At 51.7% G+C, this 24,008-nt stretch overlaps 1 protein-coding gene across 1 annotated transcript in view; it reads left to right on the top strand.

Moving 5' to 3' along the window:
- Positions 1-524: 524 nt before the first annotated feature.
- The window catches only part of F13B (coagulation factor XIII B chain), a 28,325-nt gene continuing 4,841 nt past the window's right edge, over positions 525-24,008 (top strand). The window contains exons 1-10 of the mRNA XM_054713156.1: positions 525-588; positions 2,631-2,831; positions 4,092-4,277; positions 6,419-6,595; positions 8,690-8,866; positions 10,916-11,095; positions 11,188-11,373; positions 12,028-12,210; positions 13,023-13,223; positions 14,615-14,803. Coding sequence (XP_054569131.1) covers positions 525-588; positions 2,631-2,831; positions 4,092-4,277; positions 6,419-6,595; positions 8,690-8,866; positions 10,916-11,095; positions 11,188-11,373; positions 12,028-12,210; positions 13,023-13,223; positions 14,615-14,803 — 1,744 coding nt within the window. The remainder of the gene's footprint in view (positions 589-2,630; positions 2,832-4,091; positions 4,278-6,418; positions 6,596-8,689; positions 8,867-10,915; positions 11,096-11,187; positions 11,374-12,027; positions 12,211-13,022; positions 13,224-14,614; positions 14,804-24,008) is intronic.

Genomic DNA, 24,008 nt, shown 5'->3' on the forward strand with positions numbered 1-24,008 from the left:
CCCGGCGCACCTGCCGCTGACCACCCGGCTCCAAACATGCGCTGTTTCGATCGACAATGTCCCCCTCCCGTCGCTCAGGAGGCCCGAGGTCACTGCCCTGGCCGCAGCGTGACCCGGCAGTGTTGCAACGTCAGGTGTCCATCATCGTCTCCCGCCCCCAAGTTCAACTCTCCCCCTGATCCATGGCCATAAGGAAATCAGCGGCGAACCTTACTCTGTGGGCGCTGAGGTTGAAAGCTGACCCGGTTTCTTAAGCGCGGCCTGAGTTAATGATTCGTGCCGCGGCCTTTTTGGGTCATCACGCCCTTGTTGGGTTCGGGGGTGAAACGTATTGATTGCCCGCGTTATTGGAGTGGGATTCGGGAATATTTCAGCTGGAACACAGGGCTTGCTACCCAGGGACGGGGGGTGCTGTCAATCATTAACTTTTTCCTCAGAAGCATTGTGTATTTAACGAGGGCTCCCCCGCCCCCTCCCCGGGGCTTTAAAATTGTTCCAAATCTTGGCTGAGCGCGCCCCTGAAGATGAGGCCCAAAGACGTGGCTTTCATCATCCTGTTCACCATCTCGGGAGAACTCCACGCGGAAGGTAAATTTCACTTTTCACGGTCTTCGTTCTCTCCACAGCATAGACGGAAATGCCGGCGTTTAGTTCATCTTCTGTGTGTCCATTGGATTTAAAAAAAAAAAAAAACTTCTTATAATTTGTGATAAAATGTAGATTGACTGGGTTCCTTTGGGCAAAACGAGGGAACTATTCTTACAGCAACCTTAACTTAAAAAAGCAGGACAAGGCCCCAAACCCTTTGGATGTCTAGGTGTGAGGGTAGAGGAGACTGAGATCCAGATACTTGAAGAGGGGTTCAGGCTACCAGCCCCCCAGAAGTTATACGTTAACCTTAACCCTCATCTCCTGCCAGAATCCCTCCCTCACGCCGTAAAGCCGGGACCAATTGGATTCTGCTCCTAAAGGGAGAGTTCAATGTAGGGAACTTGACAAAGAAAGAACCACCAAGCATTGAAAAGGTTTTCGGCTCTTGACATTGACTTTAAAAATATATATATTTTTTATTGGTTTCAGAGAGAAAGGGGGAGGGAGAGCGAGCGAGCGAGAAGCATCGATGATGAGAGAGAATCAGGGATCGGCTGCCTCCTGCACGCCCCCCACTGGGGATCGAGCTCAAAGCCCAGGCGTGTGCCCTGACCGGGAATCGAACCGTCCCCTGGTTCATGGGTCGACGCTCCACCACCGAGCCCTGCTGACCGGGCTTGGCATTGATCTTTATCCTATTTATTCCGCTGGTTGAAGGCATGGAGTAGTGATTTGTAGGGAGACCCGTTGTTGATTTTGCAAACAAGGACACTTGAGGGTGGAGTGGCTCTGTTAATGATTCCTGGACGGCGGTGTGAATGAGGGCCGGAGGTTAGACAGACCGGGAGCTGTGGGCCCTGTAACGATGAGACACCTGGATAGCCGGACGGCCTCGGGTGAGGCCAGTGAGAGCGGGAGGCGGGTGGCCGGCGGCGGGTGTCATCGGGAGGTAAGAAACCAGGGCGGCCGTTGTCAGCAGACTAGGATGCAAAGTGGGAAGCCACAGCGATAGACTCTCCTAAAGCGCACCCCCGAGGGGATCTGTTGAAATAAAATACCCTAACGGGCCCCTGGCTGGTGTGCTCAGTGGTTAGAGCGTTGGCCCGTGCACAGTAGGGTCTCGGGTTCGATTCCTCGTCAAGGGCACATACCTCGGTTGCAGGTTCAATCCCAGGCCCAGGTGGGGGCCTCGAGCAGGCGGCAACCAATCAATGTGTTTCTCTCACCTCAATGTTTCTCTCTCTCTCTCCCTCTCTCTCTAAACACCAATGGAAAAAATATCCTCACTCTTCAGATGTATATCCTACCAGGTTATAATCGCCTTTTAGTGACATACTTTCCTGCAAATTTTCTACCAAAAAAGGGTCTGCAATTAAAGTTATGAGCGTGAAATAAGTAGGATACATCTTATTTGATGCTTGGAATCCCACCATAAGGTAATACTTACATGGCCCGGCCGGCGTGGCTCCGGGGTTGAGCGTCAACCTATGAACCAGGAGGTCAGGGTTCGATTCCCGGTCAAGGGCACAGGCCCGGGTTGTGGGCTCGATCCCCAGTGGGGGGCGTGCAGGAGGCAGCCGATCCATGGTTCTCTCTCCTCATGGATGTTTCTGTCTCTCTCTCTCCCTCCCTCTCTGACATCAATAAAAACATATTTTTTTGAAAACGATAATACTTGCGTGGATCATTTCCTGTGGTTCTTTGTTCCTCTGCCGAGAAAATGTGGCATCGCATTGGCTCGCCCGCCGTTTCGTAGAAAGGTGTTTCGTGAAGTTGGGGAGCGCTCTCTGAGCCGGCGGCTGCCCGGGGTCCACCTGACTGTTGGGTGTTGGGGGGCAGGAGGGGGGGGACCCGCTGGTTAATTCCCATGGAAAGGGATCGTCCCCGGAGCCCTTAAAAACGTAGGTGATGAAGCGAAGTCGGTGGCCCGCGTGCCGCCGGCGCGTGGACAGGCCCGTCGCGTGGCCCGGTCACGAATGTCAGGGTTTCGGCTCCGTCGCGGTTCCCGCGGCTGCAGCCTGACTGTCCCCTCCTTGCAGACAAGCCCTGCGGCCTGCCCCGCGTGGAGAACGGGAGGATCGCCGTCTATTACTACACGTTTGAAAGCTTTTACTTCCCGATGGCCGTAGGCCAGAAGCTGGCCTTTTCCTGCCTGGCCGGCTACACCACGGACGCGGGGAAGCAAGAGGACAAAACCGCCTGCACCGCGGGGGGCTGGTCCCCCGAGCCCCGGTGCTTCAGTAAGTCCGGGCCCCGGGCCGGCTCGCCACCCGCCTCCTCCCGTCGTCAACAGAAGGGGCCGCCCGGGCCCGTGTGGCTCAGTGGTGGAGCGTCAACCTATGAGCCAGGAGGTCACGGTTCGATTCCCGGTCAGGTCACATGCCCGGGTTGTGGGCTCCATCCCCAGTAGGGGGGCGTGCAGGAGGCAGCCGATCCATGATTCTCTCTCATCATGGATGTTTCTCTCTCTCTCCCTCTCCCTTCCTCTCTGACATCAATTCAAAATAAATAAATAGAAGGCGCCAATGAGATGTGGTTAGTCCCTCGGTAGAGAACAACGTAAGGACTGGCCCACTGTCTTGTATTTTTTATTTTATTTTTCCCCATCCCCATTTATTTATCACCTCTATGGCCTCCTCCCACCATCTTTTTTTTTTTTTTTTTTTAAATCTTTATACACTTTCTTTTTTAAAATTGATGTCAGAGAGGAAGGGAGAGGGACAGAGAGAGAGAAACATCCATGAGAGAGAACCATGGATCGGCTGCCTCCTGCACGCCCCCCCACTGGGGATGGAGCCCCAACCCGGGCCTGTGCCCTGACCGGGGATCGAACCGTGACCTCCTGGTTCACAGGTCGATGCTCAACCGCGGAGCCGCGCCGGCCGGGTGTCTTTCATTTTTCCAAAGTGAAGGCATATTCTGAAATGCTGTGAATAACGTTTCTCCTTAGAACGTTGCTTTCCTTATTTGTTGCTCATCGTTCCCCGCGAAGAGAACGGAAATAATCGCTGAACTTGTCCTTCAGTCGCGTTCCTTTTAAGGGAAGGGGAGCTTAGGCGGGTGACTGCCCGTAGGCCGCCCGACGGGTCCGTGACGTGCGCAGGATTGGGGGAGGGTCCCTGCCGTGGGCATGTCCTTTAGTTAAGGATGTGGACGACCCACAAACACAGTGGACTTAGAGCCGTAGGAAGCCAATCCCAAAAAATTCCTTGTGTTTGCCACTCGTGACGGCGCGTGGGGAGCTCTGGGTGTGTTTTCTCGACGTGGGCACGGGGGAGGGAGGAAGGAAGGGCTCTAAGAACCGAGAGCTGGCCATGCCACGCACGCCACCGTCCACGGGGTCGCTTTTCCAACGAACGCGGGCCATTTCCAAACGGAAACAGAAGTGGGGAGCCGCAGCGGGAGCGTGTCCCGCCGTCGCCGTCCGAGATGCCGCGGGTCGTGTGCCGGGAAGACGCGCCTCGTGGCATCCCGCTCAGCGGACGTGTCTCTCCCCCCAGAAAAGTGCTCGCGGCCCGCCCTGACCAACGGCCACGTCTCCGAGGCCAAGCTGCTGTACAGCGTCCACGAGAAGCTGCGCTACACCTGCGCCCCGGGGTTCACGACCCCCGCGGGGCTGGCCCAGGAGGAGGTGCAGTGCCTCGCCCACGGCTGGTCTCCGCCGCCGGCCTGCAGGGAGCAGCAGGGTACGTGCGCGCCCACCAGCCCCCACAGCGGAGGTTGGAGCTGGCCAGGCTACCCCCCCTTTCTTTCTTTCTTTCCTTTTCTTTCTTTTTTTATTGTTTAAACTTTAACAATAAAGGGGTCCTCAAACTACGGCCCGCGGGCCACACGCGGCCCGCCGAGGACATGGATCCGGCCCGCCGGGTGGTTTTGCCGCCGCTGCCTGTCCTGCTTAGCAGCCGACTTAGCAGGGTGCAGAGGAATTTGTTCAGAGTTTGTTTTTTAAACTATAGTCCGGCCCTCCAGCGGTCTGAGGGACAGTGAACTGGCCCCCTGTTTAAAAAGTTTGAGGACCCCTGGTTTAAAGTATTACATAGGTCTCCTTCCCCCCCCTACCCCCGCCATCGTCCCCTCCCTGGCCACTCCCACCCCCAGTACCCCTGTCCATCGGTTAGGCTGCTATGCATGCACACAAGTCCTTTGGTTGATCTCTTACATCCCTTCCCTCCTCCCCTCCCCCGCCTTCCCTACCCCTTTCTTATACAAATGGGCGTTTTTATTTTTTAAATTTATTTATTTTTCAATGTATTTTTTATTTATTTCAGGGAGGAAGGGAGAGGGAGAGAGAGAGAGAGAGAAACGTCAATGATGAGAGAGAATTTAGGATCAGCTGCCTCCTGCACGCCCCCTACCGAGGACCGAGCCCACCACCTGGGCACGTGCCCTGAGCTGTGACCTCCCGGTTCACAGGCCAACACTCAGCCACTGAGCCACACCGGCGGAGCTGGATGGGCGTTTTTAGTGAATGCAATAGAATTTTCATTATTTCTGCCAATGGAGGGAGTAATTATCTCGTTTTTATCGAATGCCAGGTGTTTCCTTAATCTAAGGTTGCCTCCCACACGAGCCCTGACTGGGGCCCAGGGTCGAATGTGTAACCCAGCCAATGGGCTAACCCAGTGGTCGGCAAACCGCGGCTCGCGAGCCACATGCGGCTCTCGGGCCCCTTGAGTGTGGCTCTTCCGCAGAATACCACGGCCTGGGCGAGTCTATGTTGAAGAAGCGGCGTTAGAAGAAGTTTACGTTTAAAAAATGTGGCTCTCCAAAGAAATTTCACTCGTTGTACTGTGGATATTTGGCTCTGCTGACGAACGAGGTTGCCGACCACGGTTAGTAACCAGAGTTACTAACCACTTAGCAACTCTGGCCAGAGCTTTTGCCCATTTTTTAATTGGACTGTTTGTGCTTTTTTTGGTGTTGAGTTTTATAAGTTCTTCATACGTTTTGGATAATAACCCTTCATCAGACGTATCATTGGTGAATATATTCTACCGCTAGGTGGTTTGTCTTTTGATTTTGTTGATGGTTTCCTTTGCTGTGCAAAATCGCTTCAGTTTGACGTAGTCCCATTTGTTTATTTATTTTCTTCCGTTTCCCTTGTCTGAGGAGAAATAGCAGAAAAAAATATTGCTATGAGAATGTCTGGGATTTTACTGCCTTTGTTTTCTTGTAGGATTTTTATGGTTTCGAGTCTAACGTTTAAGTCTTTAACCTATTTGGAGTTTATCCTCGTGTGCAGTATAAGAAGGTGGCCTAGTTTTATTTATTTGCATGCATCTGTCTGTCACTTTTCCCAACACCATTTATTGAATAGACCGTCTTGTTTCCATTGTATGCTTTTGCCTTCTTTGTCAACTATTAACTGACCATAAAGGTGTGATCTGGGATCTCTAATCGGTTCCATTGATCCATATGTCTGTTCTTATGCCAGTACCATGCTGTTTCGATTACGATGGCCTCGTATGATAGTTTGATATCCAGTAGGGCGATTCCTTTCACTTTGTTCTTCTTTCTCAAGATCCCTGTTGCCATTTGGGGTCTTTTGGGGGTCCCACACACATTTTCGAAACGTTTGCTCTACTTCTGTAAAAATACTCCATGGGTATCTTGATAGGAATTGCGTTGAATCGGTAGATTGCTTTGGGTAGCGTGGCCATCTTAATGCTGTCGATTCTTCCTATCCATGGACATAGTACATGCTTCCACTTATTGGTAGCTGCCATATATGTTTCTTAAGATTCAGTGAAAAGTCTCCTGGAGATTTCTTTGGGCTCTTCCAGGTTCAGCGATGACGTTCATAACATATAACTGTGCTTTCTGTCAGACACATGTGTGGCTCCTGAGTTACTTCATGGGAATTACTCCACAACGCAGACCACGGTCCGCCTCGGGGACAAAGTGCTGTACCGGTGCGATGCCGGCTACCACACCACGAACGGACTGTCGGAGGAGGAGGCCGAGTGTCGCTCGCATGGGTGGTTTCTCCCACCATCATGTACCAGTAGGTTCTCCCTGGGAACACAGTGACCTCCACTCTGCCAACCTCCTCTCCTTCCCACAGAAGTGCATGCTGATTATGTGATGCTAATTATGGTCAATTTTACCACTCCTCCCCCTTTTTTTTTTTTTTTTTTGCTTCTGGTTTTGATTAGCGTAGTCTTTGATCCTTGGAAGCCCTCTAGTAGGAAAACAGATTCCTTTTCGCTCAAATAATTACATTAAAATCAGCCTAATGATAATTAATCTATATATATATAAAAGCCTAAGCGTCCATTTGACCTGAACAGTTGACGGGTCGCTATGACGCACACTGACCACTAGGGGCAGACACTCAATGCAAGAGCTGGCTCCTGGTGGTCACTGCGCTCCCACAGCGGGAGTGCCGCTCAGCTGACCAATGGGCACCAGACAGATGCAGCGGGGCCGGGATGAGCAGGAGTAGCAGGCAGGAACTGCAGGTGGTGTTGGACTGCAGGTTTCGGCCGATCCCTGCAGGCCATGCCAAGGGACCCCACCCGTGCACAAATTCGTGCACTGGGCCTTTAGTCCTATATAATAAACAGGTGATATGCAAATTAACCATCACTCCAACACACAAGATGGGCAGCCCCCATGTGGTCAAAGATGGCCACCCCCATGTGGACACAAGATGGCCACCACAAGATGGCCGGCAGGGGAGGGCAGTTGGGGGGACGAGGCCTTCAGAGGACAGCAGTTGGGGGTGACCAGGCCTACAGAGGAGAGCAGTTGGGGTGACCAGGCCTACAGGGGAGGGCAGTAGGGGAGACCAGGCTGGCAGGGAAGGGCAGTTGGGGGGGGGGAGGACCAGGCCTGCAGAGGAGGGCAGTTGGGGGGGACCAGACTTACAGGGTAGGGCAGTTGGGGGTGACCGGGCCAGCAGGGGAGGGTAGTAAGGGGTGACCAGGCCTGCAGGGGAGGGCAGTTGGAGGGTACCAGGCCTTCAGGGGAGGGCAGTTCGGGGGGATCAGGCATGCAGAGGAGGGCAGTTGCGAGCAAACAGGCCTGCAGGGGAAGGCAGTTTTTGGGTACCAGGCCTGCAAGGGAGGGCAGTTGGGGTGACTGGGCCAGCAGTGGAGGGCAGTTGGGGGTGACCAGGCCTGCAGGGGAGGGCAGTTGGAGGGGACCAGGCCTTCAGAGGAGGGCAGTTGGGGGTGACAAGGCCTGCAGAGGAGGACAGTTGGGGGTGACCAGGCTGGCAGAGAAGGGCAGTTAGGGGTTACTGGACCGGTAGGGGAGGGTAGTTAGGGGTGACCAGGCCTGCAGGGGAGGGCAGTTGTGGGGGACCAGGCCTGCTAGGGAGGGCAGTTGGGGGTGACCAAGCCTTCAGGGGAGGGTAGTTGGGGGGGGACCAGGCCTGCAGAGTAAGGCAGTTGGGGGTGACCAGGCCTGCAGAGGAGGGCAGTTGAGGGGGACAAGGCCTGCAGGTGAGGGCAGTTGGGGGTGAACGGGCCAGCAGGGGAGGGCAGTTAGGGGTGACTGGACCAGCAGTGGAGGGTAGTTAGGGGTGACCAGGCCTGCAGGGGAGGGCAGTTGGAGAGGACCAGGCCTGCTAGGGAGGGCTGTTGGGAGCAACCAGGCCTGCAGGGGAGGGAAGTTAGGGGCAACTAGGCCAGCAGAGGAGGGCAGTTGAGGGGGGACCCGGCCTGCAGGGTAGGGCCGTTAAAGGCAATTGGTCAGGCAGGGGAGCAGTTAGGTGTCAATCAGGCTGGCAGGGGAGTGATTAGGGGGTGATCAGGCTGGCAGGCACAAGTGTTTAGGGTCAATTAAGCAGGCAGGCTGGCAGGCGAGCGGTTGGGGGCCAGCAGTCCTGGATTGCGAGAGGGATCCCAGATTAGAGAGGGTGCATGCTGGGCAGAGGCACACACATACCCCGCCCCCCTCTCTCCGTGCATGAATTTCGTGCACTGGGCCTCTAGTATATTTATATAAATGGACAAGCTTTCCTTTTGTGAAATGAAATACGGCAAATCTAGTAATGTCTGTTCCAGATATGGCGTGTAAGTGGTAGGTGCATTTTATTCCAGCAGGAAAAAAAATTACATTTTTTTGGTGTGTGTTTTACTTTCATTTTTAGAATCAACATGCACCCCTTTAAGATCAATAGAAAATGGTTATTTTCGACCTGTCAAGCAAACCTATGAAGAAGGAGATGTCGTTCAGTTTTTCTGTCATGAAAATTATTATCTAAGTGGACCTGATTTAATCCAATGCTACGAATTTGGCTGGTACCCAGAAATTCCTGTATGCCAAGGTAATTTTTAAAATTTCACACCTACCAATAAAATATCATGTCTTTTTTTTTCTCTTGTATAAAATGCTTCTATTTTTTTTTTTATGTTCAAATTATTTTTTTCAATTACAGTTTCCAGTCAATATTATTTTGTATTAGTTTCAGGTATGTGGCCTCGTGGTTGGACAATCCTATACTTTATAGGGCACTTTCCCCCAATATTTCCAGTACCCACCTGACACCATCCATAGTTATTAGCCAAAATATCATGTCTTAACCAGCTCTAATTCTATGGGGGGGAAAAAAGTCTCTAATTTGTGTCCTGAGTGCTATTTTTTTAAGATAAATATTGTCTTTTCAATTGGTTACTGTTTTCAGCAAACTTTAATACAGTTCATGCAAAGACACCTGACATTTTGTATTAGATTGTTGAGTGGGTATGTCTTGTCAATGTATTTTTAAAAACAATCTCATACATTTTAAATCTCTTTTTATAATAAGTATTATTATTATTATTATTACTTTAATTGGGAGTCACTAGATCCAACAACCCCCAGCTGATAGCTTTGCTAGGGAATGCTCTGGTTTGCCTGCACATTTCCTGATGGGAAAATACAACCTTCAAAACCGTGGGGTATGCCGAGGCCGGTTTGGCTCAGTGGATAGAGCGTCGGCCTGCGGACTGAGGGGTCCCAGGTTCGATTCTGGTCAAGGGCATGTACCTTGGTTGCGGGCACATCCCCAGTGGTGGGTGTGCAGGAGGCAGCTGGTCAATGTTTCTCTCTCATCGATGTTTCTGACTCTCTATCTCTCTCCATTCCTCTCTGTAAAAAAACCAATAAAATATAAAAAAAACAAACAAAAAAAACCATGGGGTAAATCCACTTGTATTATTGGCCCGTTTCTGGGCGTCGGGATCCTGGGCCCCGCGTCACTGGCTCCTGTGTCTGGGTCCAGCAGAGCTGTGGTCCAGGTGTGGATGGACGGCAGCCTTCGATAAGGCCCGACGGGGCAGGAGCGGGCTTCCTCATTCACGGGGTGGCTGGTGGCATCGGGGCTCTGCTGGCTGCCACGCGAGGGCCTCGCTTTCTCCCTGGCTGCCCGTGGAGGCTGCTCCTTGCCTTCTAGACAGAGTCCCTCAGCGAGGATGACTCTGTCATGTCGTGTTGCAAATCTTGTGTCCGGAGCCGCCTCCGTCGGCCACCCATCGTCTCTGCTGGGTTCTGTGGGTTAGAAGCAGGTGTCCCTTCCTGATCCTGGGGACAAGCAGGACACAAGGAATTGGGCATCGGAAGGTGGAGATCAAGGGGGTGCCCCTAGAAGCTGTGTGCCATACTTTTTTTTTTTTTTTAAATCCTCACCTAAGGATATTTTTCCATTGGAATTTTACAGAGAGTGGAAGAGAGGGAGGTAAGGAGGAAGGGAGGAGAGAGAGAGAGAGAGAGAGAGACAGACATCGATGTGAGACAGACACATCGATTGGCTGCCTTCTACACTGGGTCGGGGATCGAACTTGCAACTAGGTACATGCCTTTGAACAGAATCCTACCCGAGACCCTTCAGTCTGCGGGCCGACGCTCTATCCACTGAGCCACACTGACAAACTGACTAGGACTATCGGCCATACTCTCCTCCTCCTCCTCCTCCTCCTCCTCCTCCTCCTCCTCCTCCTCCTCCTCCTCCTTTTCCTCTTCCTCCTCCTTCTCCTTTTTTTAAAAAAATATATATGTTTATTGATTTCAGAGAGGAAGGCAGAGGGAGACAGAGATAGAAAGATCAATGATGAGAGAGAATCACTGATCGGCCGCCTCCTGTACGCCCCCCTATGGGGGATCGAGCCCATGAGCCAGGCATGTGCCCTTGATGGGAATGGAACCTGGGAACCTTCAGGCCACAGGCTGACGCTCTATCCACTGCGCCACACCGGCCAGGCGATCAGCCGTCCTTTCTGCCATCCTTCTGAACGGTACTTGGTACAACGAACGTGCCTATTACCCCTGGAGCATTGGGTGTTTTTTTTGGGGGGGGAGGTAATGTCATGACTCAATGTGCTGATATTTCTCCCCCCAGGAACAAGAACTCGGTGTCCGCCTCCACCCCTGCCTCCAGACGCCAAGTTTAAAGCCAACTCCCCCAATTACCAGGACGGAGACGTGATCTACGTCGAGTGCCAACTGAGCTTTAGGCTCCGGGGCCTCGAGCTGATGCGCTGTGTCAACGGGAAGTGGACGGACCCTCCCAAATGCCTCGGTCAGCGACACCTCCCACGAGCTTTCCCTCCGGGGAGACCCGCGTGGGGGTCGCTAAAATGGTCTCTTCTCTTGCGACTGTGCCTTTTGCAGAAGAGACGCACAAGATCGCCTGCGATCAGCCCCCCGAAGTGGAGAACGGGGAAGCCAACGACACCTCCGACACGTACTACAGCGGCGACCGCGTGACCTACAGCTGTTACACCGGCTTTGACCTCCGTGGCTCCAAGGAAATCACCTGTGAACGTGGAATGTGGACCAGCCCCCCGGAGTGTGTCGGTAGGTGCGCTACGGCAGCATCCGTCGCTAAGCCGGGGGTGCCCAATTTCTCATTCTCTGTATGTAATCCACACCTTTGTTGGTTTGTTTAAAATAGGTTTTTAATTGGTCTCAGAGAGGAAGGGAGAGGGAGAGAGAGAGAGAGAAACATCCATGATCACAGAGAATCATGGATCGGCTGCCTCCTGCACGCCCCAGACTGGGGATCGAGCCCACAACCCGGGCATGTGCCCTGACCGGGAATTGAACCCAGACCCTTCAGTCTGCAGGTTGATCCAAGCTTGATTTTTAGTGGGGGGCATGCAGGAGGCAGCTGATCAATGATTCCCTCTCATCACTGATGTTTCTCTCTCTCTCTCTCTCTCTCTCTCTCTCTCTCTCTCTCTCTCTCTCTCCTCTCCCTCTCCCTTCCTTTCTGAAATCAATAAAAATATATCTAACAAACCCCAAAACATTTGCTGTTTAGTCTTGCTTAGCCCATTTTAAAGATATTGGAGCGGAATAACATTTCTCACTTCCGGTGAATTGAGAAGTCAATTGTCTAAATTATATTGGACACATATCCAGGCACCATGGTACGGGAACTGTATCGTATCGTTATGCGGTTGTAAGTTCATATCGATTTAAAAAATAACCTTTTTTTTTTTTTCTTAGAAAACTTTGAGATTTGCCAGTACCCACCTAAGATATCCCACGGGGCCATTGCGGACAAGGTGTTGGAGAGTTACCCCACGGGAGCGTCCGTGGAATACACGTGCAATGAGTACTACATCATGAAGGGAGAAAAGACATCCTCCTGTGACCACGGGCTGTGGTCCTCCCCGCCTCTTTGCTTAGGTAAGACGGACACACGTGGAATCTGTCCATCGGCTTCCCCCGGCTTTATTGATAGCTGTGACGTACAGCATTGCGTACGACGAAGGTGTACCATGTGATGATTTGATACACTTGGATAGTATTGTGAGATGATGAACACAATTAGGCTACTTAGCATAGCCTTCACCTCACATAATTACCATTTTTTGTTGTTATTATTATTATTATTTTTAATATGCGGGGGTTGTGCAGGAGGCAGCTGATCAATGACTCTCTCTCCTCATGGATGTCTCTCTCTCTCTCTCTCCTCTCTCTGTCTCTCTCTCTCCCTTCCTCTCTGAAATCAATGAAAAAATCCTACCTAATAATAGACAAATATGCAAATTGACCGTACCTTCGCTATGCCCGTGATTGGCCAGGAGGCGCGGGGGGGGGGGGGGCGGGACTCGGGGTGGCCGGGGTGGCCGATTGGGCCGGCGGGACGCTAAGCTCACATCGCCAGCGGCGGCTCAAGCTCAGCGTCTGCACCATGGCTGTTCTGCGGCACAGAAGGGTCCTTTGGGGCAGTGAGCTCACGTCCCACCGAGGACCATCAAAAGCGTGGGAGCTGGGTGCCTGTCTGCTCAGGCACCAGGCCTTTCAGAAGCCTCCTGCCGTGCTGGAGGCTTCTGAAAGGCCTGGTGCACCAGCGGACAGGCACCCAGCTCCCCCGTGATTGAAAGTGTGTAGGGGACCCTACACGTGCATGATTCAATCATGCACTGGGTCTCTAGTATTTTATAAAATAAATAGTCAGCTGAGTAGAGAGCTGACGAGAGCGTTCGGTGTTGCAGAGCCGTGTGAGATCAGCGAGGAGGCCATGGAGAGAAACAACATCGTGATGAGGTGGGAGTACGAAGGGAAGGTCCTCCACGGAGACCTGGTAGACTTTGTGTGCAAACCGGGTTTTGATTTGGCGCCATCCTCCCCGTCCTCTGGGCTGTCTGCGCAGTGCTACCGAGGCCAAGTGCAATATCCTTTGTGCATGAGGAAAGGTAAACGCATGCCTTCTACCATTTCTCGGGTGGGGGGATCAGTGTCGCCCCTGGGGTTCAAAGGGTCAGGCCGAAGATAATGCACCCCCTTCACCCTCTCATCTATGGAACTGGGAAGGATCTGGTCAGTTTTCCAGTTCACACACATGCTTCACTAGGATGACTGATGCTGATATCATTGAATTTCCAGAAGTGAATTTTGTGGGTGTTTTTGTTTGTTTGTTTTTGGTTAATCTGCCCTGAGGATATTTTTTTCCCATTGATTTTTTAAATTTTTTTTTTTTTTATTGATTAAGGTATTACATATTGTCCTTATCCCCTCATTGCCCCCCCCCCCCCCCCCCCCCCCCCCGCTCATGCCCTCATCCCCCTGGTGTCTGTGTCCATTGGTTATGCTCATATGCATGCATACAAATTCTTTGGTTGATCTCTCCCCCTTACCCCCGCCCTCCCCTAACTTCCCTCTGAGGTTTGACAGTCTGATCGATGCTTCTCTGTCTCTGGATCTGTTTTTGTTCATCCATTTATGTTGTTCACGATAATCCACAAATGAGTGAGATCATGTGATATTTATCTTTCTCTGACTGATCCATTGATTTTTTTTTAAACTTAAATATCTTACCTTATAATAGACAAATATGCAAATTGACCGCACCTTCGCTACGCCCAAGCCACGCCCACCAACCAAGCCACGCCCACCAGGAAACCGTTGCAGGGACATTGGGGTGTGGCGGAGCCCAAGGCCGGGAAAGCCGCCCGAGGCTTTCCCGGCCTTGGGCGCCAGCGGGGAGCCTGCGCCCGATCGCAGGAGACCACTGGGGGTCGGCTCCTGCGATCGGTCGCAGGGACGCTGGGTGCGGCCGAGCCCAAGGCCGGGAAAGCCACCCGAGGCTTTCCCAGCCTTGGGCACCAGCGGGGAGCCTGCGCCCGATCGCAGGAGACCACTGGGGGTCGGCTCCTGTGATTGGTCGCAGGGACGCTGGGTGCAGCCGAGCCCAAGGCCACCGCCAGGGGCCAAGCCCGGACCCTGAAAGAAGGCAGAAGGTGGTGGCCACACCAAGGCCTGGGTCCCCGGTGTCGGCAGAAAACTGGTGCAGGCAGCCAGGTGAATGAAGGTCTATTGCACGAATCTTCGTGCAAATGGGCTACTAGTATATATATATTTATTGATTTCAGAGAGGAAGGGAGAGGGAGAGAGAGAGAGAGAAACATCAATGATGAGAGAGAATCATGGATTGGCTGCCTCCTGCACGCTCAAGCACTGTGTCACACAGGCCAGGCTGGAGAGCTGTCCTGTAAATGCTTTTCCATGAAATGTGTCATTGTCTTTTACAGCCATGACAGGAGCACTGGGTTCTGATGATAGCAAGTCATTGTGTATATTTTTGCAGAATCCAAAGGCAAGTGTGGACCACCTCCCCGTATTGATAACGCGTACATTCTTAACATAAGCCTCCAAGATGTCTCCTTTGAAAGCGGCTCCTCGGTGGAGTACAGGTGTATGATGTTCTATTTCCTACAAGGGTCTATATATTCCTATTGTGTCGACGGAGTGTGGACCGAGCCGCCCTCGTGTTTAGGTATGTATTCCTATTTAATAAAACGACACCACCTTTTCTTCCCTTTCTGTTCTCTTGGAATCGCTACACACTGTGCATGTATGTTATTTTGTTAGAGAGCCTATTGCACCATGGGTTTCTATTCTTTCCTCTGGATCATAAATAACTGTAGGTCCAGTTCGCTGGAAAAAGTGCTTGCTAAGTATACACCATTCACCAGGTACTGGTGTGGTATGGGTGAGATGAATGTGCAGTTGTGGTAAGAGAAAAAATATATATATATTAGAGGCCTGGTACACGAAATTTGTGCACGGGGGTGTGTGTCCCTCAGCCCAGCCTGCACCCTCTCTAATTTGGGACACCTCAAGGGGATCGGGCCTAAATGGGCATTTGGACATCCCTCTCACAATCCAGCACTGCTGGCTCCCAACTGCTCGCCTGCCTGCCTTCCTGATTGCCCCTAACTGCTTCTGCCTGCCAACCTGATCACCCCCTAACCACTCCCCTGCCAGCCTGATTGATGCCTAACTGCTCCCCTGCCAGCCTGTTTGCCCTCCCCTGCAGGTCTGGTCACCCCTAACTGCCCTTCCCTGCAGGCCTGGTCCCCCCAACTACTCTCGCCTGCAGGCTTGGGTTCCCCCCAAATGCCCTTCCCTGCAGGCCCGATTGCCCCCAACTTCCCTCCTCTGCCAGACTGGTCACCCCTAATTGCCTTCCCCTGCAGGCTTGATCTCACCTAACTGCCCTCCCTTGCAGGCCTGGTCCCTCACAACTGCCCTCCCCTGCTGTTCAACTTGTGGTGGCCATCTTGTGTCCACATGGGGGGCAGTATGTTTGACCACATAGGGGCAGCCATCTTGTGTGTTGGAGTGACGGTCAATTTGAATGGACTCACTTACCCAGGGCTGTTGCCCGAAATAGCAGATGCTATTGCTCAGGGCTCTAAGCCCCAATAGAATGAGACTCAATAGGACAGGGCTGTTGCCCACAATAGGAGATGGTATTGCTCAGGACTCTTAGCCCAAAAGAATGAGACTCAATTGGCCAGGGCTGTTGCTCATAGTAGGAGATGCTATTGCTCAGCACACTCAGCCCCAATAGAATGAGACTCAATTGCCCAGGGCAGTTGTCCGCAATAGGAGATGCTATTGCTCAGGGCTCTCAGCCCCAATAAAATGAGACTCAATAGGACAGGGCTGTTGCCCGCAATGAGATGCTATTGCTCAGGGTTCTCAGCCCCAATAGAATGAGATCTAATTGGACAGGACTGTTGCCTGCACAGATGCTATTGCTCAGGGCTCTCAACCCCAATAGAATGAGACTCACCTACCCAGGGCTGTTGCCCCCAATAGGAGATGCTATTGCTCTGGGCTCTGAGCACAAATAGAATGAGACTCAATTGGCCAGGGCTGTTGCCACAATATTAGATGCTGTTGCTCATGGCTATCAGCCACAATAGAATGAGACTCAATTGTCCAGGACTGTTTCCCACAATAGGAGATGCTATTGCCCAGGGCTGTTGGCCCCAATATAATGAGACTCAATTGCCCAGGCCTGTTGCCCGCAATAGGAGATGGTATTGCCCAGGGCTCTCAACCCCAATAGAATGAGACTCAATTGGCCAGAGCTGTTGCCCGAAATAGGAGATGCTATTGCCCAGGGATTTTGGCCCCCATAAAATGATACTCAATTTGACAGGGCTGTTGCCCGCAATAGGAGATGCTATTGTTCAGGGCTCTCAGCCCCAATAGAATGAGATCCTCCTGTCCAGTCCTGTTGCCCGCAATAGGAGATGCGATTGCTGAGGCTGTTGGACCCCATAGAATGAGACTCAATTCGACAGGGCTGTTGCCTGCAATAGGAGGTGCTATTGCTCAGTGCTCTCAGCCCCAATAGAATGAGACTCAATTGCACAGGGCTGTTGCCCGAAATAGGAGATGATATTGCTAGGGGTTCTCAGCCCCAATAGAATGAGACTCAATTGGCCAGGGCTGTTGCTCATAATAGGAGATGCTATTGCTCAGGGCTCTCAGCCCCAATAGAATGAGATTCAATTGGCCAGGGCTGTTGCCCACAATAGGAGATGATATTGCTAGGGGTTCTCAGCCCCAATAGAATGAGACTCAATTGGCCAGGGCTGTTGCTCATAATAGGAGATGCTATTGCTCAGTGCTCTCAGCCCCAATAGAATGAGACTCAATTGCACAGGGCTGTTGCCCGAAATAGGAGATGATATTGCTAGGGGTTCTCAGCCCCAATAGAATGAGACTCAATTGGCCAGGGCTGTTGCTCATAATAGGAGATGCTATTGCTCAGGGCTCTCAGCCCCAATAGAATGAGATTCAATTGGCCAGGGCTGTTGCCCACAATAGGAGATGCTATTGCCCCGGGCTATCAGCCCCAATAGAATGAGACTCACCTACCCAGGGCTGATGCCCGCAAAAGGAGATGCTATTGCCCAGGGCTATTGGCCCCAATAGAATGAGATTCAATTCAACAGGGCTGTTGCTCATAATAGTAGATGCTATTGCTCAGGGCTTTCAGCCCCAATAGAATGAGACTCAATAGGCCAGGGCTGTTGCCCGAAATAGGACATGCTAAAGCTCAGGGCTCTCAGCCCCAATAGAATGAGTCTCAATTGGCCATGGCTGTTACTTATAATAGGACATTATATTGCTCAGCACTCTAAGCCCCAATAAGATGAGATTCCATTGGCCAGGGCTGTTGCCCGCTATAAGAGATGCATTGCCCATGGCTATCAGCCACATTAGAATGAGACTCAATTGTCCAGGGCTGTTGCCCAAAATAGGAGATGATATTGCTAGGGGTTCTCAGCCCCAATAGAATGAGACCTAATTGGCCAGAACTGTGGCCCGAGTTAGCAGATGCTATTTTTCAGGGCTCTCAACCCCAATAGAATGAGACTCAATTGTCCAGGGCTGTTGCCCAAAATAGGAGATGCTATTGCCCATGGCTCTCAACCCGGGCAATAGCCTTAACCAATTGAGTCCCATTCTATTGGGGCTGGGAGCCCTGAGCAATAGCATCTCCTATTGCAGGCAACAGCCCTGGCCAATTGAGTCTCATTCTATTGGGGCTGAGAGCCCTGAGCAATAGCATCTCCTATTGCGGGCAACAGCCCTGGCCAATTGAGTCTCATTCTATTGGGGCTGAGAGCCCTGAGCAATAGCATCTACTATTATAAGCAACAGCCATGGCCAATTGAATCTCATTCTATTGGGGTTGAGCGATCTTAGCAATAGCATCTCCTATTATGAGCAACAGCCCTGTAGAATTGAATCTCATTCTATTGGGGCTGAGATCCCTGAGCAATAGCATCTGCTATTAGGGGCAACAGCCCTTGCCAATTGAGTCTCATTCTACTGGGGCTGAGAGCACTGATCAATAGCATTTGCTATTGCGGGCAACAGTCCTGGCCAATTGAGTCTCATTCTATTGTTGCTGATAGCCATGGGCAATAGCATCTCTTATTTCGGGCAACAGCCCTTGCCAATTGAGTCTCATTCTATTGGGGCCAACAGCCCTGGGCAATAACATCTCTAATTGAGGGCCATAGCCCTGGGTAGGTGAGTCTCATTCTATTGGGGTTGAGAGCCCTGAGCAATAGCATCTACTAACTCGGGCCACAGTTCTGGCCAATTAGGTCTCATTCTATTGGATCTGAAAGCACAGAGCAATAGCATCTCCTATTGCGGGCAATAACTCAGGGTAGGTGAGTCTCATTCTATTGGGGCTGAGAGCCCTGAGCAATAGCATCTCCTATTGCGGGCAACAGCCCTGGCCAATTGAGTCTCATTCTATTGGGGTTGAGAGCCCTGAGCAATAGCATCTGCTATTTCGGGCAACAGCCCTGGGCAATTGAGTCTCATTCTATTGGGGCCAACAGCTGCGGCAATCGCATCTCCTATTTCGGGCAACAGGACTGGACTTGAGGATCTCATTCTATTGGGGCTGATAGTAATGGGCAATATCATCTCCAATTGCGGGCCACAGCCCTGGGTAGGTGAGTCTCATTCTATTGGGGCTGATATCCATGGGCATTAGCAGCCCTGGACAATTGAGTCTCATTCTATTGGGGCTGAGAACGCTGAGCAATATCATCTCCTATTGCGGGCAACAGCCCTGTCGAAGTGAGTCTCATTTTATGGGGTCCAACAGCCCTGGGCAATAGCATCTCCTATTGTTGGCAACAGGCCTGGACAGGAGGATCTCATTCTATTGGGGCTGAGAGCCCAGGGCAATATCATCTCCTATTTCGGGCTACAGCCCTAGGCAATTGAGTCTCATTCTATTTCATTCTATTGGGGCTGAGAGACCAGAGCAATTGCATCTCCTATTATCAGGAACAGCCATGGCCAATTGAATCTCATTCTATTGGGGTTGATAGCCCTGGTCAATAGCATCTCCTATTATGAGCAACAGCCCTGTCAAATTGAGTCTCATTCTATTGGGGCCAATAGCACTGGGCAATAGCATCTCCTATTGCGGGCAACCGGCCTTGACAGGAGGATCTCATACTATTGGGGCTGAGATCCAAGGGTAATAGCATCTCCTATTGCGGGCAACAGCCCTGGCCAATTGAGTCCCATTCTATTGGGGCTGGGAGCCCTGAGCAATAGCATCTCCTATTGCAGGCAATAACTCAGGGTAGGTGAGTCTCATTCTATTGGGGCTGATAGCCCTGGGCAATAGCATCTCCTATTATAAGCAATAGCCATGGCCAATTGAATCTCATTCTATTGGGGCTGAGAGCACTGAGCAATAGCATCTGCTATTGCGGGCAACAGCCCTGGCCAATTGAGTCTCATTCTATTGGGGCCAACAGCCCTGGGCAATAACATCTCTAATTGAGGGCCACAGCCCTGGGTAGGTGAGTCTCATTCTATTGGGGCTGAGAGCCCTGAGTAATAGCATCTCCTATTTCGGACAACAGCCCTGGCCAATTGAGTCTCATTCTATTGGGGTTGAGAGCCCTGAAAAATAGCATCTGCTAACTCGGGCCACAGTTCTGGCCAATTAGGTCTCATTCTATTGGGGCTGAGAACCCCTAGCAATATCATCTCCTATTTTGGGCAACAGCCCTGTGCAATTGAGTCTCATTCTATTGGGGCTGAGAGCACTGAGCAATAGCATCTCCTATTGCGGGCAACAGCCCTGGCCAATTGAGTCTCATTCTATTGGGGCTGATAGCCCTGGGCAATAGCATCTCCTATTATGAGCAACAGCCCTGGCCAATTGAGTCTCATTCTATTGGGGTTGATAGCCACGGGCAATAGCATCTGCTATTTCGGGCAACAGTCCTGGGCAATTGAGTCTCATTCTATTGGGGCCAACAGCTGCAGCAATCGCATTTCCTATTGCGGGCAACAGGACTGGACTTGAGGATCTCATTCTATTGGGGCTGATAGTAATGGGCAATATCATCTCCAATTGCGGGCCACAGCCCTGGGTAGGTGAGTCTCATTCTATTGGGGCTGATATCCATGGGCATTAGCATCTCTTATTGCGGGCAACAGCCCTGGGCAATTGAGTCTCATTCTATTGGGGCTGAGAACGCTGAGCAATATCATCTCCTATTGCGGGCAACAGCCCTGTCCTATTGAGTCTCATTTTATTGGGGCTGACAGCCCTGGGCAATAGCATCTCCTATTTCGGGCAACAGACCTGGACAGAAGGATCTCATTCTATTGGGTCTGAGAGCCCAGGGCAATAGCATGTGCTATTTCGGGCAATAACTCAGGGCAATTGAGTCTCATTCTATTGGGGCTGAGAGACCAGAGCAATTGCATCTCCTATTATCAGGAACAGCCCTGGCCAATTGAATCTCATTCTATTGGGGTTGAGAGCCCTGGGCAATAGCATCTCCTATTATGAGCAATAGCCCTGTCAAATTGAGTCTCATTCTATTGGGGCTGATAGCCCTGGGCAATAGCATCTCCTATTGCGGGCAACCGGCCTTGACAGGAGGATCTCATACTATTGGGGCTGAGAGCCCTGGGCAATAGCATCTCCTATTGCGGGCAACAGCCCTGGCCAATTTTGTCTAATTCTATTGGGGCTGATAGCCCTGAGCAATAGCATCTCCTATTGCAGGCAACAGCCCTGGCCAATTGAGTCTCATTCTATTGGGGCTGATAGCCATGGGCAATAGCATCTCTTATTGCGGGCAACAGCCCTGGCCAATTGAGTCTAATTCTATTGGGGCTGATAGCCCTGAGCAATAGCATCTCCTATTATAAGCAATAGCCATGGCCAATTGAATCTCATTCTATTGGGGCTGAGAGCACTGAGCAATAGCATCTGCTATTAGGGGCAACAGCCCTTGCCAATTGAGTCTCATTCTATTGGGGCCAACAGCCCTGGGCAATAACATCTCTAATTGAGGGCCACAGCCCTGGTCAATTGAGTCTCATTCTATTGGGGCTGAGAGCCTTGAGCAATAGCATCTCCTATTGCGGGCAACAGCCCTGGCCAATTGAGTCTCATTCTATTGGGGTTGAGAACCCTGAGCAATAGCATCTACTAACTCGGGCCACAGTTCTGGCCAATTAGGTCTCATTCTATTGGATCTGAAAGCACAGAGCAATAGCACCTCCTATTGCGGGCAATAACTCAGGGTAGGTGAGTCTCATTCTATTGGGGCTGAGAGGCCTGAGCAATAGCACCTCCTATTGTGGGCAATAACTCAGGGGAGGGGAGTCTCATTCTATTGGGGCTGACAGCCCTGAGCAATAGCATCTCCTATTGGGGACAACAGCCATGGCCAATTTAGTCTCATTCTATTGGGGCTGAGAGCCCTGAGCAATAGCACCTCCTATTGGGGACAACAGCCATGGCCAATTTAGTCTCATTCTATTGGGGCTGAGAGCCCTGAGCAATAGCACCTCCTATTGCGGGCAATAACTCAGGGCAGGTGAGTCTCATTCTATTGGGGCTGACGGTCCTGAGCAATAGCACCTCCTATTGCGGGCAATAACTCAGGGCAATTGAGTCTCATTCTATTGGGGCTGACAGCCCTGAGCAATAGCACCTCCTATTGCGGGCAATAACTCAGGGCAGGGGAGTCTCATTCTATTGGGGCTGAGAGCCCTGAGCAATAGCACCTCCTATTGCGGGCAATAACTCAGGGCAGGGGAGTCTCATTCTATTGGGGCTGACGGCCCTGAGCAATAGCACCTCCTATTGCGGGCAATAACTCAGGGCAGGGGAGTCTCATTCTATTGGGGCTGACGGCCCTGAGCAATAGCACCTCCTATTTCGGGCAACAGCCCTGGCCAATTGAGTCTCATTCTATTGGGGCTGACGGCCCTGATCAATAGCACCTCCTATTGCGGGCAATAACTCAGGGTAGGTGAGTCTCATTCTATTGGGGCTGACGGTCCTGAGCAATAGCACCTCCTATTGCGGGCAATAACTCAGGGCAATTGAGTCTCATTCTATTGGGGCTGACAGCCCTGAGCAATAGCACCTCCTATTGCGGGCAATAACTCAGGGCAGGGGAGTCTCATTCTATTGGGTCTGAGAGCCCTGAGCAATAGCACCTCCTATTGCGGGCAATAACTCAGGGTAATTGAGTCTCATTCTATTGGGGCTGAGAGCCCTGAGCAATAGCATCTCCTATTGCGGGCAATAACTCAGGGCAGGTGAGTCTCATTCTATTGGGGCTGACAGCCCTGAGCAATAGCACCTCCTATTGCGGGCAATAACTCAGGGTAGGGGAGTCTCATTCTATTGGGGCTGACGGCCCTGAGCAATAGCACCTCCTATTGCGGGCAATAACTCAGGGTAATTGAGTCTCATTCTATTGGGGCTGACAGCCCTGAGCAATAGCACCTCCTATTGCGGGCAACAGCCATGGCCAATTGAGTCTCATTCTATTGGGGCTGACAGCCCTGAGCAATAGCACCTCCTATTGCGGGCAATAACTCAGGGCAAGTGAGTCTCATTCTATTGGGGTTGACGGCCCTGAGCAATAGCATCTCCTATTGCGGGCAATAACTCAGGGCAATTGAGTCTCATTCTATTGGGGCTGACAGCCCTGAGCAATAGCACCTCCTATTGCGGGCAATAACTCAGGGCAGGTGAGCCTCATTCTATTGGGGCTGACAGCCCTGAGCAATAGCACCTCCTATTGCGGGCAATAACTCAGGGCAATTGAGTCTCATTCTACTGGGGCTGACAGCCCTGAGCAATAGCACCTCCTATTGCGGGCAATAACTCAGGGCAGGTGAGTCTCATTCTATTGGGGCTGACGGCCCTGAGCAATAGCTCCTCCTATTGCGGGCAATAACTCAGGGCAATTGAGTCTCATTCTACTGGGGCTGACAGCCCTGAGCAATAGCTCCTCCTATTGCGGGCAATAACTCAGGGCATGGGAGTCTCATTCTATTGGGGCTGACGGCCCTGAGCAATAGCACCTCCTATTGCGGGCAATAACTCAGGGCAGGTGAGTCTCATTCTATTGGGTCTGACAGCCCTGAGCAATAGCACCTCCTATTGCGGGCAATAACTCAGGGCAGGGGAGTCTCATTCTATTGGGGCTGACAGCCCTGAGCAATAGCATCTCCTATTGCGGGCAATAACTCAGGGCAGGGGAGTCTCATTCTATTGGGGCTGAGAGCCCTGAGCAATAGCACCTCCTATTGCGGGCAATAACTCAGGGTAGATGAGTCTCATTCTATTGGGGCTGAGAGCCCTGAGCAATAGCACCTCCTATTGCGGGCAATAACTCAGGGCAGGGGAGTCTCATTCTATTGGGGCTGAGAGCCCTGAGCAATAGCACCTCCTATTGCGGGCAATAACTCAGGGCAGGTGAGTCTCATTCTATTGGGGCTGACGGCCCTGAGCAATAGCACCTCCTATTGCGGGCAATAACTCAGGGCAGGGGAGTCTCATTCTATTGGGGCTGACAGCCCTGAGCAATAGAATCTCCTATTGCGGGCAATAACTCAGGGTAGGGGAGTCTCATTCTATTGGGGCTGACAGCCCTGAGCAATAGCATCTCCTATTGCAGGCAACAGCCCTGGCCAATTGAGTCTCATTCTATTGGTGCTGACAGCCCTGAGCAATAGCACCTCCTATTGCGGGCAATAACTCAGGGCAGGGGAGTCTCATTCTATTGGGGCTGACGGCCCTGAGCAATAGCACCTCCTATTGCGGGCAATAACTCAGGGCAATTGAGTCTCATTCTATTGGGGCTGACAGC

This window comes from Eptesicus fuscus, chromosome 24, assembly GCF_027574615.1.
Source record: "Eptesicus fuscus isolate TK198812 chromosome 24, DD_ASM_mEF_20220401, whole genome shotgun sequence".
In the NCBI taxonomy this organism is placed as follows: domain Eukaryota; kingdom Metazoa; phylum Chordata; class Mammalia; order Chiroptera; family Vespertilionidae; genus Eptesicus; species Eptesicus fuscus.